The 20,427-nt window shown below is 41.4% G+C and overlaps 1 protein-coding gene across 1 annotated transcript in view; it reads right to left on the reverse strand.

Moving 5' to 3' along the window:
- Positions 1 to 20,427, reverse strand: part of megf10 (multiple EGF-like-domains 10) — a 137,894-nt gene that overhangs the window by 106,259 nt on the left and 11,208 nt on the right. The window contains exon 2 of the mRNA XM_060909553.1: positions 3,640 to 3,770. Within this exon, the coding sequence (XP_060765536.1) occupies positions 3,640 to 3,758 (119 nt within the window). The 5' untranslated portion in view covers positions 3,759 to 3,770. The remainder of the gene's footprint in view (positions 1 to 3,639; positions 3,771 to 20,427) is intronic.

The raw sequence follows: 20,427 nt of genomic DNA on the forward strand, positions 1-20,427 counted from the left end.
GCAGTTGAATTGATGATTAATGCAAGAATAAGATCAGTGACCAAAATTAGTGAAAATTATTTTCCCCATGCTCCAAGCAGGCCACCATTGATGGTTTGGGCCGGGGATGGTCCCGGCTAAATATAGGGCCACCCCGGCATTGCTTGTTTGCTCAAAGTGCAGGGGCTCTTCGAATGTCCTCTTTCTGTTGGTTCCATTAAGAGCAGCATAATAGCTAAACCTTGTTCCTCCTTGCTTCGTCTTTACCTTCGTCAGGATTAACCTCGTGTCAGGCTCGTATTGCTGCAGCATATCAGATAAATACGCTGGTCCGGCATCATTAAGCGATTTATAGACTAGTAATAATATCCTGAAGTCAGTTCTGTAGCATAGTGGCAGCCAGGGTAATGATTTAAGAATGGTGGTGATGTACAGTATTCCCTTCTTCTACTCCTTGTGAGAGCTGTGGCAGCTGTATTCTGAATCATCTAAAACCGTTTGATTGTCTTCCCAGGGATTCCAGTTAGGAGACCATTGTAGTAATCAATCCTGCTAAAAATAAAGGCATGGGCAATTTTCTGTAGGTCTGGTTTAATCAGAAAATCTCTAACTCTCTAATCTCTAAATGATGTTCTTAACGTGATAAAATGCTGCTTTAGTAACTGCTCTGACATGACTGCTGAAAGTGAGATCAGAGTACATTACAATACCAAGATTATGAGCTAGTTCTTTAGATGTGAGGGCTCTTGAGTCCAGATAGTCTGTGCCTGCCATTGTTGAGAGGACTTATTCAGCACTACAGCCTCAGTAGGTGCTAAAAACCTATAATATATGCAAGGAAACTATGAAATGCTTGCCCGTAGTTTCTTACTGAATATTATTTACCTCACTTACAATCAAAAGAGTCCATAATTTATTCAAAACAGAGTCTAAATCTACATCTAATTTCCGAAGCAAGCCACTCAGATTTGGTCAGACGTCTTGTACTGTATTATTTATTTGCGCGCTTATATTTGCAAGACATTTTCCTTACTTTAAATGGCCTTATTACAGGTTTTTAGCACAGTAACTGTAAAGGAGCTCTAGCTATTTAACCGTTATTCCACAAAATCGAGTCGTATATGAGCTGATAGCCGAGTCGGCTATCAGCCATGTACGACGAGATTGAGTGGAATAACTGTTTTATTCTATCCACATTCACTGGATTTTGAGAAACAGAGCATTTTTATTTTTATCTTTTGCAAATTCGATAAATAAAAACTTTATACAAAATGTCCGACAAAATTTCCGCTTAGAATGTAAACAAACCGGTGAAATGACAGTAACAATTTGTGAAAAACGTTGTAATAATAATTCCTGAAAAATAAAAAAGATAAGTTCTTACCATCAAATACTTTTATTCTATATTTTGTTGCTTTTTTTTGTATTTTTGGGGTTTTTGTTTTCAAGTAGAGTTTTTATTTCGTCCTTGGTTGGTTCAGCCACACGCTCCGCCATTTTGTTTTTCTCCACTCACGGTATATGAGCTGATATTCTAGTAGTAGAGTAGCCAATCAGAGCGCACAATTGCTCATATCCAGTGGGTGTGGACAGAATAATATCATTTATTTTGAGTAAATCACTCAGACGTACCTATTCAGAGCTTTCATGTTACTAAGAAAACATATCACTAACTATGAGGTATCACTGAATAATCAGGAAACGATACCAAGAAATGAAGCTTTCTTCTGACTAGTGGGATGGAATAGAATGAATTTAAAAAGTCTAACTATATTAAATTCTGTTGTGCCTTTGGGACAGATACTTGTTTTAGCATAAACACCAGTGGGCATAAGTCACATACTGTTCTTTTCTGCAAAATGTATGCCTTGTTTGGATCTAAGATCACGGTTTAGTCACAGTTCACACTGATGTAGGTCAATTTTTCCTCATAAGGGAATTTCTTTCTCATATTACAGATAATGTATGAGAATACAACAGGCAGGTAGTGCAGTATTTTAAATGTGTGTTACAACCCCGATTCCAAAAAAGTTGGGACAAAGTACAAATTGTAAATAAAAACGGAATGCAATGATGTGGAAGTTTCAAAATTCCATATTTTATTCAGAATAGAACATAGATGACATATCAAATGTTTAAACTGAGAAAATGTATCATTTAAAGAGAAAAATTAGGTGATTTTAAATTTCATGACAACAACACATCTCAAAAAAGTTGGGACAAGGCCATGTTTACCACTGTGAGGCATCCCCTTTTCTCTTTACAACAGTCTGTAAACGTCTGGGGACTGAGGAGACAAGTTGCTCAAGTTTAAGGATAGGAATGTTAACCCATTCTTGTCTAATGTAGGATTCTAGTTGCTCAACTGTCTTAGGTCTTTTTTGTCGTATCTTCCATTTTATGATGCGCCAAATGTTTTCTATGGGTGAAAGATCTGGACTGCAGGCTGGCCAGTTCAGTACCCGGACCCTTCTTCTACGCAGCCATGATGCTGTAATTGATGCAGTATGTGGTTTGGCATTGTCATGTTGGAAAATGCAAGGTCTTCCCTGAAAGAGACGTCATCTGGATGGGAGCATATGTTGCTCTAGAACCTGGATATACCTTTCAGCATTGATGGTGTCTTTCCAGATGTGTAAGCTGCCCATGCCACACACACTAATGCAACCCCATACCATCAGAGATGCAGGCTTCTGAACTGAGCGCTGATAACAACTTGGGTCGTCCTTCTCCTCTTTAGTCCGAATGACACGGCGTCCCTGATTTCCATAAAGAACTTCAAATTTTGATTCCTCTGACCACAGAACAGTTTTCCACTTTGCCACAGTCCATTTTAAATGAGCCTTGGCCCACAGAAGACGTCTGCGCTTCTGGATCATGTTTAGATACAGCTTCTTCTTTGAACTATAGAGTTTTAGCTGGCGACGGTGGATGGCACGGTGAATTGTGTTCACAGATAATGTTCTCTGGAAATATTCCTGAGCCCATTTTGTGATTTCCAATACAGAAGCATGCCTGTATGTGATGCAGTGCCATCTAAGGGCCCGAAGATCACGGGCACCCAGTATGGTTTTCCGGCCTTGACCCTTACGCACAGAGATTATTCCAGATTCTCTGAATCTTTTGATGATATTATGCACTGTAGATGATGATATGTTCAAACTCTTTGCAATTTTACACTGTCAAACTCCTTTCTGATATTGCTCCACTATTTGTCGGCGCAGAATTAGGGGGATTGGTGATCCTCTTCCCATCTTTACTTCTGAGAGCCGCTGCCACTCCGAGATGCTCTTTTTATACCCAGTCATGTTAATGACCTATTGCCAATTGACCTAATGAGTTGCAATTTGGTCCTCCAGCTGTTCCTTTTTTGTACCTTTAACTTTTCCAGCCTCTTATTGCCCCTGTCCCAACTTTTTTGAGATGTATTGCTGTCATGAAATTTCAAATGAGCCAATATTTGGCATGAAATTTCAAAATGTCTCACTTTCGACATTTGATATGTTGTCTATGTTCTATTGTGAATACAATATCAGTTTTTGAGATTTGTAAATTATTGCATTCTGTTTTTATTTACAATTTGTACTTTGTCCCAACTTTTTTGGAATCGGGGTTGTATATTAAAGCCTATATTTTTGCCTGTGTGTGTATGGGGAGTACCTCTCCCAGTGGCTGCAGACATTAGGGTCCTCCAGGTTCAGTGATGATGTCACTCCCATAAGGCAGCATGACAGGACCAGTAGGACAGAGGCACAGCGCCACAGGAGGGAGAGCATCATTGTGGGAAATACCTTTAGGCAATAAGAAACACACAAGACAAATGAAAAGCACTTGGTAAGTGCTTCACTGTTGTTCCCAAGTACAACTTGAGCACTCTTTTTACAGACAAACACAAAAATACCAACATAGTACATTTGTGATATACTGTATATAGCATGGCGGCACGGTGGTGTAGTGGTTAGCACTGTCACCTCACAGCAAGAAGGTCCTGGGTTCGAGCCCAGCGGCCGGCGAGGGCCTTTCTGTGTGGAGTTTGCATGTTCTCCCCGTGTCCGCGTGGGTTTCCTCCGGGTGCTCCGGTTTCCCCCACAGTCCAAAGACATGCAGGTTAGGTTAACTGGTGACTCTAAATTGACCGTAGGTGTGAATGTGAGTGTGAATGGTTGTCTGTGTCTATGTGTCAGCCCTGCGATAACCTGGTGACTTGTCCAGGGTGTACCCCGCCTTTCGCCCATAGTCAGCTGGGATAGGCTCCAGCTTGCCTGCGACCCTGTAGAACAGGATAAGCAGCTACAGATAATGGATGGATGGATGTATATAGCATACCTGCTACCAAAGTGTCAACAACATATATATGCTATAGTATCAGTATTCAATTTACAGATTCAGGCATTGATATAGTGTCCACAACAACCACATTTGTAGCAGATGATCACTTAGAGTGATCTTTTCATCACTTACACTACGTTCAGACTGCAACCTGAAAGGACCCATATCCGATTTGTTGTGAAATCTGATTTTTTTGTTAGGCCGTTCACATTACCAATTATATGAGACTTGTATGCGATCTCCAATATGAACGGAAAACGACCCAAAAGTGTCCTGCATGCGCAAATTGACACGTAATAAGCACATCTACCTAATACGTAAACAAAAAAACAAAGCGCACTCTTCAAGTTTAATGATTTTCTTTTTTTGTTTGTTTGTTTGTTTAATTATCTGGTTAGTGTTAAAGTGTGAGGTCTCGTGTGTGTTTTTGTTTCTGAACTGAAATGAAAACGTGTAGCCTGGTAACGAGGGTTGACTCCTAAATGTCTCTCTAATTTCTATATAAGTGCACTACATGTTACTAGGAAGTAATGGATTTTTAAACTCTATATAGTGCACTCGAGCTTCAGTAGGCAGTCATTTGGGATACGGCCGCTGTATTACCAAACTTAATTCAGGCTTAATAATTTGCACATATTTATTTCGTCATATTAATAAACTTTTTCTACATTTTTATAAATATTTATTTAGATTGTTTATAGCCAGCTGAATTCTGCAACTTCTCTCAGCGCTGGCTCAAGGTGCATAAACACCAGTGCAGTTTGCTATGGAGATGAGGCGAGACCTGGCGATGTGGTACACGATGGTTTAAGTTATAAATCAGTTATAGAAACTGTTTTATTTAATCAGGCTAACAGATCAACATCCAGGTCCCTACCAAATCCACCATTAGCTTGATCAATTCTATAAAAGTGTATTTAAATTCTGAAAACTGTACAAATGTTGTTGTTTTCCACCAAGGAGGCGGGATTAGCCAATGCAGAATAGTGACGTTTGTCTCTTGTTGATGACGTGTAGGTCGCATGAATGCGACCTGTCCGGTCAGACTGCAGTCGCATGTGAAAATATCGGATATGCATCGGATTTAGGACCACATATCCAAGCGGCCTGGGTCGCATGTGAAAAAATCGGATCTGTGTCGTTCAGATTGTCAATAACAAATCGGATACAGGTCGTATATGGGCAAAAAAATCGGATATGGGTCGTTTCAGGGTGCAGTCTGAACGTAGTCAGAGTGTGCTTTTGTACCCTTTTCGGTCATGAGCTTCAGAATCAGAAAGGTTGTAATCTCTGCATTTTCATGTTTCCAAAAGGAAAACAGAGTAACACAGAGTATAGTGACCTTCCAGAGACAAATATAGTCAGAAGCTTGAAAAAGTTAATGAATTTCAATTGATGTATATTATTTACAGAGTTTTGTTAGAAGACAGTAGTGCTGAGTATGGTAAATTGCGCATATTTACTAATGGGCTGTGGGTAAAGGTCTGTGGTTGGTTATCAGCCATGTCGCTCTATGATTGTAACAAAATGCACCAGTCTCTCTAGCAAATACTAAATGTCTGATGAGATAATAGGATATTAAACAGTTGTATGATTACACAAGAGGAACACAAGAGACAGAAACATTCACATATTAACAATCGTTAGTAGATTTTGTTTATTATAGTATTATTATTCGAGTAATCAGTATTACTGGAGTCTTCCAAGTATCTCTACACTGGGTCCACTTCAGTCTCCACATCAACAAAGATACAAAAGGCAGTGCTCAAAACTGCACCATGGCACCTCGGTAATTATACTCCATTATCTTTTGAATGCTGCTGAAGTATTTACACTTGTATTGTGAAGCAAGGAGCTATTTAGCTTGATCATAAAATCATAAAAATGTTGTTTTTTATGTGTTCAAAAAAAAAAGGTTTTTTTTTTATTTTGCTTAATGAACAAAATAATTTTCTAATGACTTTTCAACCTAATATTTCTCCTTCTGTAGTGTATGGGAGATCTTGACATGGACAATTTTTTTTATACATTTCCCTTTACTGAGAAAAAATATCAGACAGCATGCAGGTACAAAGTTGAATGTTTAAGGCAGTTGTTGAATGCCGTCAAAAACACATGAATATATACTATATAGCCGAAAGTATGTGGACACCTGACCATCACAACAACATATGCCCATTCTAAAACCATGGACATTAACATAGAATTGGTCCCCCTTTGCTGTTTTAATATCCTTCACTCTTCTAAGAAGGCTTTCCACTAGATTTTGAAACATGGCTATGGAGAATTTGCCCATTCAGCCACAAGTGCATTAGTGAGGTTGGGCAATGATGTCCAGACAGGAGGCCTGGGGTACAGTCAGCATTCCAATGCATCCCAAGGGTGTTCAGTCGGGTTGAGGTCAGGGCTCAGGCTTGAGTTCTTCCACATAAATGTTGGTAAACCATGTCTTTCTGGACCTCACTTTGTGCACAGGGCCACAGTCATGCTGGAACCAATAGGGGAATGGGGTTTGAATGCCACATTTGTAAGAGCTCTAGCTGAGAAATTAGCAAGCAAGAATGGAGAGCCCTATGCTACTGTAATGTCATGGTTAAGAATACAGTTATCATTTGAGATCTTAGTGCCCTGTCACACTACGACGTTCTCACCAGCGTTCGAGTAACATGTTGCGAAACGCAGAGGAACGTCGAGAACGTTAGAAAAAAGTTACAAGAAAGTTAGACGAGCGTCGGCAAACGTTGGGGAACGTCGAGGGACGTCGGCGAACGCTGAGGGTGAAAAATAGTTTTGGGTGTGCACAAAAATTCAGGACGTTCTATCAAAACGCTACTTACACGTTAGAGGAACGTTACACGAAAGTTTGCGGGCGTTACTCGAACGTTACTCGAAAGTCAGGACGTTCCCTGGACGCTAGGCGGACACCGGCCCATCAGGGTCGAGTGTCCAGCGCGTGCCTAGCGCTTGGGTAACGCTTGCCTAACGCCTGTGTAACGTCCATCGAACGTCTGTCCAGCGTGTCGCCAACGTTTTTCAGCGTTCGTCAGCGTTCGCCGAGCGTTCTTAACGCTCATGTAACGCTCTTTCAACATCTTTCTAACGTCTGTCAGCGTTCTGAATTTTTCCAGCGTCTGTGTAACGTCCAGAACATTACCTGGACGCAAGGCAGACGCTACCCAAATGCTATGATAACGCTATCAAAGTGCTGTGGACGCTATGAGAACGCTAGGTTTTGCTGCTATTTTGGACCACAAACGTCGCCTGACACTGAGGGAACGTTGGCTGAGCGTTACCCAAGCGTTACAAGACATCGTTGACCTAGAAACTTAATTTGAAGAACGTCGACGTTCCCCGGCGTTTCTCAAATTTTTAAAAACGCAACCAAACGTCGAACAAAACGCTATAGTGTGACAGGGCCATTAGTCTGTACATGTCAGTATTAGATGCTCTAGGACACCCTTCCGACATAAACTGAACGTTTCATTGGATGATTTTCATTTAAACGCTCATACTGCAGGAGTTTTTTTTTTTTAAATATTTTACAGTTTAGCTTATTTTTGTAATTTTATTTTTGTATTTTTGTAAACTCATGGCAAAAGAAAAAAATTTAGGCAAAGCTATTTAAAAATACTTTTTCCTCCAATTTCTACCTAATTTACTCCTGACCAGTTCCCACCCACCACCCAACTCTGCCCTATCACAAGACAACAACCGACCAGGGAAGGTGCGGACTAACACATGCTTCCTCTGAGATACGTGAAACCTGCCTACCGTATCTTTTCAAACTGCTGCTCATGCTGCACCACAGGGCCATGTAACATACATGGAGGAAAGTGCTATCCACCCGCTTCCACATACATGAGCTCACAGATGCCCACTATTGGCTAGTGTTCCTGTGATTGACAGGGGACAGAGATTATGCCATCCATCCCATCACAGCCAGTTTTGCTCCCTTGGACTCCCAGCCAGTGGATGGCTGTGGAATTGTTGGGATCCAAACTTGCAGTCTGCAGAGGATAGGGTCAATGCTGTTCTGTTGCACCACTCAGGAGCAGGCTACAGTATTTTGATAATTAAATGCATTACAAGAGTGTCTGAACCTGTAGCCACAAGACAACATCCCAGCATCATTCATCTACCAACATGTTTTATTGTCAGATTGTGAACTTTTCCTTATAGAGTCCTCCTTTATACGAAAAATATCAATCCGGTGAATACCAAAATCCTGGATTCCAAACATTCCTACATTTCTTACATCCTACATGTCTGAGTTGTGCAGGTTAACAACCATCTGTCCCAACTGTATCAAAGGTTCTTTTAAAAATGACTTTTGACAGAGGAAAGGTTCTTCTGTTGTCTGTGGGGAAATTTGCATCATCGTATGTATCATTATTATATAATCAGGCTTAGCATAAGATATTTAATTCTTACACTATCTAGTATTTTACAACATAAGGACAAGGCTTAACACAACAGTAACAACAGTAACAACAACCTTAAAAGATCTAACCACAGGTCAATTTTTGTTGCGTTCATCACAAGATATATATGAATAAATACATAAACTGTTTAAAATATTACTAAACACAATTAGGGTCATAATAAAAGTTGATAAGTCTGGAACAGTTGTAATATTAGCAAGGAATGGAAGCTTGAGTATAGTTTCTCAAATGCACAGGGCTGGGTTTCCCCAAAAGCCTCTTAACACTAAGAGCATCTTAACTTTGGGGTCATGGGTTCAGAGTACTGAGCAAGATATCAAGGTTAGAAAAGCGTTGGTGTGGAAGGCATGTAACTAACTAAATAAAATATGGAAGTCTAACCTCCCAAGGCCCCTGAAAGTAATGCTATTCCAAGCCATAGTTGAAAGCGTGCTGCTATATGGTTCTGAGACCTGGACCATTACAAAGAAAATCAGGAAAGCCTTGGATGGCTGTTAGACCAGAATGTTGAGAGCAGTTTTGAATGTGAGCTGGACCAACATATGGTGACATACCTCATCTCACAACTAAAATTGCTACCAGGAGACTGGCTTTTGCAGGACATTGTAAAACGGTAGAAGGGGGTGTGGTGTCAAAATTGGTTACATGGCAGCCTAAACAAGGGAGAAGAACTCAAGGGCGTCCCATGAAGACCTACATTGACCTACTACAGGATGACACTGGCTATGAGATCCAGGAGATTGAAACCAGCATGCAGGATAGACGCTTTTGGAGAGCCATCATCAGTGCTCGACAGCATGAGTTGACGGAGTGAGTGAATGAGTCCACCTTAACTTGGAAAGAGAGCGTTCATTGTGCTGCTCGCTCTACCATTTAACAATGATTTTTGGGCTACGATGCTTTTGGGAAACACAGGCCAGAGTAGTTGATTCTTGTTTCAAAAGTTTTGAAATCAGTTATTAAGTGCCACATCTGGAAGGACTACATTTAAGAAGCTGTTCTTGAGAGCATCTCACAAAATGCAGCCCTTGAACTTCACCAAGTGTTATTAGAACTACAGATTTTTTTTTTTGTGCTGTGCAAAGCATTGTGATGTAAGCTGTTAAGAGCCAGGCCTAGTTGCTTCCAACTTCCCATGCCTTTCCCAAATTTCTTTACTGTGGGATCCCCCAAAAATGTCTCAACATGCACCATCTCATTATGGGTTTCCTAAATTGTGATAGGCAAAACATTGCTGCATTTACAGTATGCTGAAGTCAATAGGAAGCACAAGAGTAATGACCATGCTTATGTGCACATATATATAGAAGAGCAACCATTCATGCATTCATGTATTTGTGTAAAATACCGTTAAAGTGCACTAAGAATTTTGCAATCAGATTGTTTTCAGTGCTCTGTAACAGATATGGTCAATTAGGTCTGCTTTGCATGTAAAAGTGTGTAGTTGCATGCAATCAATCTCCTTCATCCTGTGCTTTCTGCTTGTGTGATTGACAGGACAGTGTGGCAGTCGTGGCTGCGCCGACAATGGCTGCTTAGCTGCCAGCCGAGCCACATGCCATTAACACACTGGCACTGTTATTTCTCAGACAACTCAGAGCTCTCTCTACGTTAACAGCAATGCTGAAACTAGGCTGCTCTCTCCTGCCGAACAAATTCCTCCTGTTGGACTGATAGAGCTTGGACAAAGCACCATTGCCATCAACAGTCATGTCACACCTCAGCCAGCTATGCTAGGTTCAGAAAAACAGCTTGAATGAGATGAAACTAGGGAATACAAAAGAGAAACCCAAACTAGGACTGAAAATGTTCATGCAATAGTTACGCATCGTTCTTTTTTAACAAAAGCTATAATTTGCCAATTATCGAGATTTTATTACGCATAGTATTCAGGAAAAAAACTCATTATTCCTGTTGTCCTTAGGTCCAGATTATATTATTACATAACTACCAGCCATTAGAATTAGCTAAATGCTAAACCCAAATCATCTGCAACACACCACTGTGTACAAGATTTGCATTTTTGTGGGCATTCTTCCAACACGTTTATCCATTTCAAAAGAAGGAACAAAGCTGGTATGTCCTGTTCATTCTGTGGCTGAGATCATCTCGTATGTCTTTTAACAGAAGCAAACAGATGTCAAGAAATAACTGAGGTCTTAACCAAACCTTTTATGACAACAATACAAGGAACACAAAGCTAGCATTCCAAGCTGGCGTACAAGTGTCACTTGAATAGGCATACTGAAATAGAAGTACTTAACATGCAAAAATCATCCAAGAATCAATATACTTGGAATGACAAGAAACAAGATGCGGCTCCTTTTTAAAACGTTCCCAGCAACATTTCCAACACTTTCACTGCAACTCATTTACTCAACAACTGTTCTCCAGGCATGGTATCTGCTTAGCATGCAAAACTGTACCAGACGAGTTTCCTCTGATCTTTGGTTTCGTGTTACTACAATAGGAGCAACCCAGTGACACCACGAAGCAGTAACGTTTTTACAGTGCAAGTCTCAACTGCGCCTACAAGATGACTCTGTGAGGAAGAAAAGAATGAAGAGTGCGAGACCAGGCTCCTCTCAACAGTATGAATGGAAGCAGCAGCACTTGCCCTGCTCTGGTTTCAGCTAACTGGCTGGACACAGCTGCAGAAGCAAAGCCCTCCAACAACTGGGGGGTCACTCAAACAAGGGTGCTGCTGTGGTGTCTCAAAAGGCCCATACACACTGCGGCGCCTGAAGGAGGGGATTTTGGGACTTTGATACACAGAACTGAAGCCCTAAAGCTACCCAAGGTCCATTTATGAGCAAAGATTGTGTGCTCTGAAGTGTTTCCAAGCTCAGGCCAGTGGGCAGATAGAACATCCCTAAATATTTGCTCTCTAACACACAAGAGTTCCGCTCTGATGAATATCAGTGTTGGCAGTGTTGGTTTTAGGATCTAAATGCTATGATGATGATATCTCATTCAATGTGAAGAAAACAGCTCCATTAATAGATCTGTTCAGCTCATTAATGTTGCAAACAAACACTGTTTTGTTTTTATCTTATCTATGAGAAGCATTTTTAATATAAAATGCATCATAAGATATAAGCTTTAAAAAAACAACAACGATACCTCGACCTGAGACTGACCTTTCTTTCCATCTTCATGCTTGCACCTCCATTTCCCATAATAAAACACATAAAACCTATATTTCTGCCTTTTCCACTCACCTAATCGCTCATATATTGTGCTCTCTGTTTTTTTGAACGTGCTTATGTTATATTAAAATGTATTTTTATTTTATTTTTCTTTCTTTTTTTCATTGTTGTTCTATACACACACACACACCTGCCTGCCTCTTTATTTACCGTATATAATATATGGGCTGTTTCACAATCACGGTTTACTTTTCAGGTCCAGAATAGTCCAGAAATCAAACCTCAGATTTTTGTGTTTCTCTGCTGCCAAAAATTACATTTTGAGATGGAAATGAACTGCGCAGAATTTCAGAGCTACAGGTCATATCCTGTTCATGTTACTGTGGTGAGAAGACGGCATTAGTGTATTTCAAAAGTTGACCCACTTTCTTATTGTCCACAAGAGGAAGGTATACAAAATGAAAAACTGTTGAATTGGATGTGATTTTAAGTACAAATTTTCAAGTACTGTGCAGTGATGTTTGTACACGGTGCTAACTGGAATAACAACTGAAGTGGTGACGATCCTTGTGGTTTTCCGGAGAGGAAACTTTCTGAAATGCTCACGTTTCAACCACATGTGAAGCTTTGCTGCAAATGTTTCAAGTCCTGTTTTTTTATTGTGCAACGACAAAGTATTCTGCTTCAAAAGAGACAAATCATTTCTTAAAAATCATTTACAGCCTCATCATCTGGTGTGTGATTTCCGGTCCGGAGAGGACGTTTTTGACAGCTAAAGGATACTCTCAGAGGAACTTAGTTTACAAAAAGTAAACTTCCACTTAAATTTATTTCTGTTGTGAATGAAAGTATACACTCCAAAGTAAAACCTAGTGTGGCAGCGGGGGCGTGGTCAAGCGCCGGTCTGTGACAGGAGGGCGGAGTCAGGGAAGGCAAGTGGCAGAATCACTACACCTGATGTCAATTAACCTGTGTTTGTGTGTGTGTCTTCCCAGTGACCGCGCCCTACTTAAGGAGGGAGAGCGTAGAGCAGAGGAGCTCATCCCCGAACCAGACGCCGATTGTGTGTGTGGCTGTTGTATTGACTTTATGTTCACCGAAAAGTGTGGCAATAAAAACCCGAGCTTTACCAACCTGATCTCTGTCCTGCCGTCCTTTGTGCTACGCCCCTTGGTAGAACCGCTACACCTAGTTAGTGCTAAAAAAAAAAAAACTAGATAGAACCGACGCCAACGGCGTCGATGGGGATGCCTCCGCCTGGTAGACTACACGCCTTATTAAGTTGTGATTTGGGGATGGACATTTGACCTCACAGTAATCTTGGCCTATGACCTTTTAACCCCAAAATCTAATCAGTTCATGTTTGTCCCAAAGCGCACAAATGATGAAAGTTTGGCGAAATTCCTTTCATTTGCCTTGGAGATATTGTGTTCACAAGGTTTTCAGACAGACATTTGACCTCACAGTGACCTTGACCTTAGACCTTTAGATCTCAAAATCTAATCAGTTTATCTTTGTCCCCAAATGCACAAATGGTGAAAGTTTGGTGAAATTCCTTTCATTTGCCTTGGAGATATTGTGTTCACAAGGTTTTTGGACAGACATTTGACCTCACAGTGACCTTGACCTTAGACCTCTTGATCTCAAAATCTAAGCATTTCATCCTTGTCCCAAAGTGCACAAATAGTGAAAGTTTGGTGAAATTCCTTTCATTAGTCTTTGAGATATGGTGTTCACAAAGTTTGAGGATGGACATTCGACCTCACAGTAATCTTGACCTGTGACCTTTTAACCTCAAAATCTAATCAGTTCATGGTTGTCCCCAAATGCACAAATGGTGAAAGTTTGGTGAAATTCCTTTCATTTGCCTTGGAGATATTGTGTTCACAAGGTTTTCGGACAGACATTTGACTTCACAGTGACCTTGACCTTAGACCTTTAGATCTCAAAATCTAATCAGTTCATGTTTGTCCCAAAGCGCACAAATGGTGAAAGTTTGGTGAAATTCCTTTCATTAGCCTTTGAGATATCGTGTTCACAAGATTTCGGGACGGACGCACGCACGCACAGACGCACGCACGCACGGACGGACGCACGGACAGACGGACAACCCGAAAACATAATGCCTCCTGCACCTTAAGGTGGCAGAGGCATAAAAAAAGTGTCATTCTGAATTTAACCAGTAAAATCTAAGTGTAATAATTAAAGTAGAATTAAATGAAATGACCACAAGGTCAAAACTGAGCCTGCATTTGACTCTTACAGACATATTTATAAGAACTTGTAAGAGACGTTACTGCTGTAGGTAGAGCTGGTATGTTCCTGTAAAATAAGATCTAAGAAATTCCAGCATATATATACTGGACCTAGTTGCAAGAGTAAGTTGGTGTTATTCAAAAAGACAACCATGATTGTTAAACAGCCCATATACTAATACTCATCTCATCTCATTATCTCTAGCCGCTTTATCCTTCTACAGGGTCGCAGGCAAGCTGGAGCCTATCCCAGCTGACTACGGGCGAAAGGCGGGGTACACCCTGGACAAGTCGCCAGGTCATCACAGGGCTGACACATAGACACAGACAACCATTCACACTCACATTCACACCTACGGTCAATTTAGAGTCACCAGTTAACCTAACCTGCATGTCTTTGGACTGTGGGGGAAACCGGAGCACCCAGAGGAAACCCACGCGGACACGGGGAGAACATGCAAACTCCACACAGAAAGGCCCTCGCCGGCCACGGGGCTCGAACCCAGACCTTCTTGCTGTGAGGCGACAGCGCTAACCACTACACCACCGTGCCGCCCTTATACTAATACTAATATTATTATTTCATGATGTATCTGTACAGTGTTCTTGTGTATCCTAAAAGCTTGCCCTTCTGGAAAAACCCTTCTTCGACATAGAACCCTACAACAGAGCGTTTTTGCTGTTGTTCCCCCCCAAGTATGACCCCTTTCCAAAATGGAAGCATTAGCAACCTAAAGAACCCTTACCCTTGAGAACCCCTTTTTACTGACAGTTCCTCAAGGGTTCTTTGGCGTGTTGGAAAGAAGTTCTACCTGAAACAAGAAAACCCACTATGTATTAGTTCTATGCACTAAATATATTAAATATGCACTGTATCTGCTGATGCACCCAACACAACAATGCCCTCGCACATCTGTTTTAAAGATCTACACACATTACAGAAGTGATTCAGGAATGCTAATTTGAAGCCCAGTGGCAAGTTCGGTCCAATCAAAACATTTTCATATTTCACTTTTTATACGAGCATAGAACTCTGAAACAGGCAAAAAGTCTGAAAAACAGACACCAGCTCTTTTCAAAAACACATAAATTATAACATGAGAAGCTCTGGGTTGATGAATCTGATTGATAAGAAGGTGTTGATTTTCTAATAACACCTGACAATAGTGGGGCTGTAATTCAAATCACAGGTTTTTATTAATGTGCTTGTTTCCACGCTAATAATAATTATTCTAGCCACATTCACTGGATATGAGCAATCGTGCGCTCTGATTGGCTACTCTACTACTAGGCTATCAGCTCAAATACCATGAGTAGAGCAAAACAAAATGGCGGAGCAGTTATTCCATGAAATTGAGTCGTACATGAGCTGACAGCTGGTGAGGCGCGTAGCGCCAAGTCAGCGATAAGCCATGTACAGCGAAATTGAGTGGAATAACTGTTTTATTCTATCCACATTCACTGGATTTTGAGAAACAGAGCATATTTTTTTTTGCAAATTCAATAAATAAAAACATTACAGAAAACGTCTGACAAACTCATTTCCGCTTAAAATGTAAACAAACTGGCGAAATGACAGTAGCAATTTGTGAAAAAATTTTATCATAATAAATCTTGAAAAAGGGCGGCACGGTGGTGTAGTGGTTAGCGCTGTCGCCTCACAGCAAGAAGGTCCGGGTTCGAGCCCCGTGGCCGGCGAGGGCCTTTCTGTGCGGAGTTTGCATGTTCTCCCCGTGTCCGCGTGGGTTTCCTCCGGGTGCTCCGGTTTCCCCCACAGTCCAAAGACATGCAGGTTAGGTTAACTGGTGACTCTAAATTGAGCGTAGGTGTGAATGTGAGTGTGGATGGTTGTCTGTGTCTATGTGTCAGCCCTGTGATGACCTGGCGACTTGTCCAGGGTGTACCCCGCCTTTCGCCCGTAGTCAGCTGGGATAGGTTCCAGCTTGCCTGCGACCCTGTAGAAGGATAAAGCAGCTAGAGATAATGAGATGAGATGAGAATTCTTGAAAAATTAAAAAAAAGATATGTTCTTACCATCAAATACTTTTATTCCATATTTTGTTGCTTGTTGTATTTTTGGGAGTTTTGTTTTCAAGGAGAGTTTTTATTTCGTCCCAGGTTGGTTCAGCAACACACTCCACCATTTTATTTTTCTCTACTCACGGGATATGAGCTGATAGCCTAGTCACAGAATAGCCAATCAGAGCGCACGATTGCTCATATCCAGTGAATGTGGATAGAATAAATAACAATATTATAAATTGAGTCGAGATACCATCACATACTTGTGTATTTGTGTCAATAGCCAAACAAAACCCAAAAAACAAACACATTGTTTAATCAAAGACAAGTCGGATAATTGATTAGAAAGTTTACACGTCACTCCAGTGGGAATCTGTCCAATCTGCTATGGGTAAAACAACAGTGTAAAAGGTCCTGCTAAACATTTGTTCGACATGTTGGTAACAGAAGCAGGTGTAACCCCAAGCCACATTTCTGCTCCAAAAAATTCACCCAGAATAATTAGCTTTCAAGTCACAGGCTGCTCTCTGCCTGAGCTTTTCAGAGTGCGCAGGCAGTGAAGGAGGGGTTGTCCATGGGCAAAGCCACTCAGGGGGCTAATTAAAAACTCAACAGAATGCTGCATTAAACTGCTCTCTCTCCAAACTGTCCTCAGTTCTCTTTTTATGGGGACAGGTGGTGCCTCGGGCATGTGTCATGAGATGGGATTCTTTCCCTCCAATTTCATCAAATGTCCTTTTTTGGACCATTTGAAACTTCAGGTATTCATTTTGGGTTTACGACCAACAGCTACAGCCACAATCAACAAACCTTAACAGTGCTCCAAAAGATTCTTTCAAATCAAGTCTGCGCTATGCTCTATGCTTGCGCACTGAAGTCGATATCAAATTTCATGCGCATGTGCTTTATCGATGCCAACATGAGGATATGGTTTTACCAAATGTTATGTCTCACAGAAGTCTGCTCGGCCCCAGACTGAGGGAATCCAGGGCCTCCAGATAAGTGTAAGCTGGAGACAGTATTTTAGCTGATGTGAGTGGATATAGAAACGAGTGTTGTGTCTAACAGACCCATATATACCATGTCTCCAACTATTAAGAGCCTTAGAAGAGCCTGGGGAGGAAATGCAGGATTAGCCACTTTACTTGTAAGTGGCTTCTGACACAATCACAAGGACAGAAGCGAGAGCTTGTTTCTTCACACCACAAGTAATACAGGGCGATTAGTTTGCCAGGGTGACGTCTGTAACACAATATTTTCAAGGCTCCCCCAAAACAGTTAAATTCAGTCAAATTAAGTTTCAAACAGTTTTATTTCACAATGAGTCGTGATGTCTGCGTAACACAAGGTCACTTGGTTACAATCTTCTTTTATTATTTGATTTTTTAGAACACTAAACTGCATGATATTGTGTTAACGTAAACAAAATTGTTCCCATTTTATCCATTTTTTGCTGCAATCGGTTGACTTTATTTATAAGACAATACAAACAGAAATGATAAGTAAGTCAACACAGTGGTGTAAGTGGTTAGCACGGTCGCCTCACAGCAAGAAGGTTCTGGGTTCGAGCCCAGCGGCCGGCGAGGGCCTTTCTGTGTGGAGTTTACATGTTCTCCCCGTGTCTGCGTGGGTTTCCTCCGGGTGCTCCGGTTTCCCCCACAGTCCAAAGACATGCAGGTTAGATTAATATGGGACGGCCTTGGGCTGAGGTGCCCTTGAGCGAGGCACCTAACTCCCAACTGCTCCCCGGGCGCTGTTAGCATGGCTGCCCACTGCTCTGGGTATGTGTGTGTGCTCATTGCTCATGTGCATGTGTGTGTTCACTGCTTCAGCTGGGTTAAATGCAGAGAGGAATTTCACAAGTGTTTGATGAATAAAGTTGTGCTTGTCCAGTCCATCCATGCCTTAGATTGTGGGACTTCCATGCCGGCTCCAGGACAGGAACTCAGTCCTGCCTTGCTGAAGGCCATTTCCTGAAGCGGCACTCCCACCCCTGCTGCCACTCCTCTCCTATCAGCCAGGGCTTTTTAAGAACTGTTTGGAGCTACTCCATTTGCCAGACTGTCTCTTGTAGACTTTCCTCGCCTCGCTACAGCTCATTGGTATCGTGTCTTCTTGATTCCCCCTGCCTGAATTTTTCCTTGGTTTTTGTCAAGTTTTTCTGTCCATTTTTTTGTCCGTTTTTGCCTGCCTGTTCTTTTGAATTGTGTCTTTTGCTACCTCTGCCTGGATTTCCCTTGCCCCTGTGTTCATCAGTTTTTGTGAAGATTTTTCTGTCCTGTTTTTTTTTGTCCCTGATCGTGTCTACATGCTTCTCTGTGTTTTTGACCTCCTGGTCTGTTTTCTGACTACCGATTTTTGCCTGAGCCCTACTGTACCTTTGCCTTTCTACCATCTACTTCGTTAAAGAAGTTTTCTCTTTACACTGCCTGTTTTCTGAGTCTGCTCTTGGGTCCTTACTTCACCTCAGCTCGCCACTCCTGACAGCAACAATGTACAGAGAGACAATCGTTATTTAACAATTATTCGCCAAAGACGAAGTGACTATCGGTGAATATTCTATCCACGTTCACTGGATATGAGCAATCGCACGCTCTGATTGGCTACTCTACTACTACGCAATCAGCTCGTATACTGTGAGTAAAAGGAAAAACAAAATGGCGGACTTGATTTCGTGGAACGACTCGATTTCGTGGAATAACTGTTAAATAATAGCCAAAGTAAAGCCGAGGTTATTATTCACTGATATTCAATGAGCCTGAGGCAGATAATTGTTTTAGTATAAATACACAGGTGATTTATAAAAAAAATTTAATCATATTTTAAATCATTTATTTCAATCTTCAAACGTGGCATGCAAATGTAATAAAGGCACGCGTTTATCTATGCCGACTCACATAAAATACTTTGTTTTGAAATGGATAAAATAAACCACAATTCCGCCTTACCTTTGAATAGTTTTAGACCAAACTTCGTAGCATCTTTAGTATAGGGTGACCAGATTTCCCTAGCCTGAAACCGGGCCACTTTTGCGCGTGACCATGCTCGGGCACGCACACCTTTTTTTTTACGTAAACGTGACACTCAGAGAGGTGCTCTTATCATTTTGTTGAAGCTCAACTTTATCAACATCTCACATGAAATAAAACAAACAGGCATTTTGTTATCTAGTAGCATAGTGGTATACAGATCAGTTAAATTATGGTCAGACAACAGATTTTGTAATGGCTGAGAATAGGCCAGGCTATGTCCATAGGCCAAATTTAAACTGATTTATTTCACCTGTTTGCGAGAACACCAAGGAGAATGCATATGCACATGTAGGCTATCTCTCTAAAATTGTATGCACTATAGCATGAACTTAAAAAAGTAGATATGTGACCTCAACATAGCCTCGGTCAGAATCAACCTTACTAACCATTCCCTACAACTGAATGAATAAAGCAAGAAGATGTGTACAAAAGTGAACACTTTAATGGAAGGTGCAACAAGCTGTTCAATATGGCCAAACTGTCAGAATGGTATGTTAAACAGAAACAAAAAAGAGACAAGTGATTTGAGAATATACACTCAAACAAAACAGCAATAAAGGAGGAGAGGGGCGACAGCCCGAGGAAAGCCCCCACAGGAGCGCACAGCATTTGCAACATAGGCTACCCAACTCAGTACAAGAACAAAGCACAGGAACAAAGCTAAGGCGACTGTTTAGCCGTTTTAATCTGATCCTGTATATCGGCATTACCACCATGGGCTATGGAGAAGGAACACTTACAGTGTGTGCAGTAGGCTTCGTGCGCATTGTTCTGCACCTCTCGGAGGAAGGGGTAGGTGCCCTGTAAATCTTTGGAAAAGGTACAGTTTCTTTTCGGCATAATTGCTGCAGCGTTACTGCTGCTAGACAAAGAACATTCGCGCCAGTTAATGTTTATTTTATTGTTGCATGGCAACACGTTCTGTTGTCTGGAATAATGTGGCTAAATAAACACCCATGCCACAGGGCCAGGGGGCAGTAACCAGGAAAGTTTGCGATTCCTGTCAATTCATCAAAATAGTAAATGCAGACATTTCTCCGCTAATGATTCCCATGCTGCTCAGTCGCAAACGTCGCGAGTGGCAAAAACCGGGACATATCCGTGTCCCGACAGACTTTTGTCGGGACTCGGGACACACAACCCCAAATCGGGACTGTCCCGGTAAAACCGGGACGTCTGGTCACCCTACTTTAGTACTTTTAGGAACAGCATTTTCTTT

The sequence above is a fragment of the Neoarius graeffei genome, chromosome 25 (assembly GCF_027579695.1).
Source record: "Neoarius graeffei isolate fNeoGra1 chromosome 25, fNeoGra1.pri, whole genome shotgun sequence".
Taxonomy (NCBI): domain Eukaryota; kingdom Metazoa; phylum Chordata; class Actinopteri; order Siluriformes; family Ariidae; genus Neoarius; species Neoarius graeffei.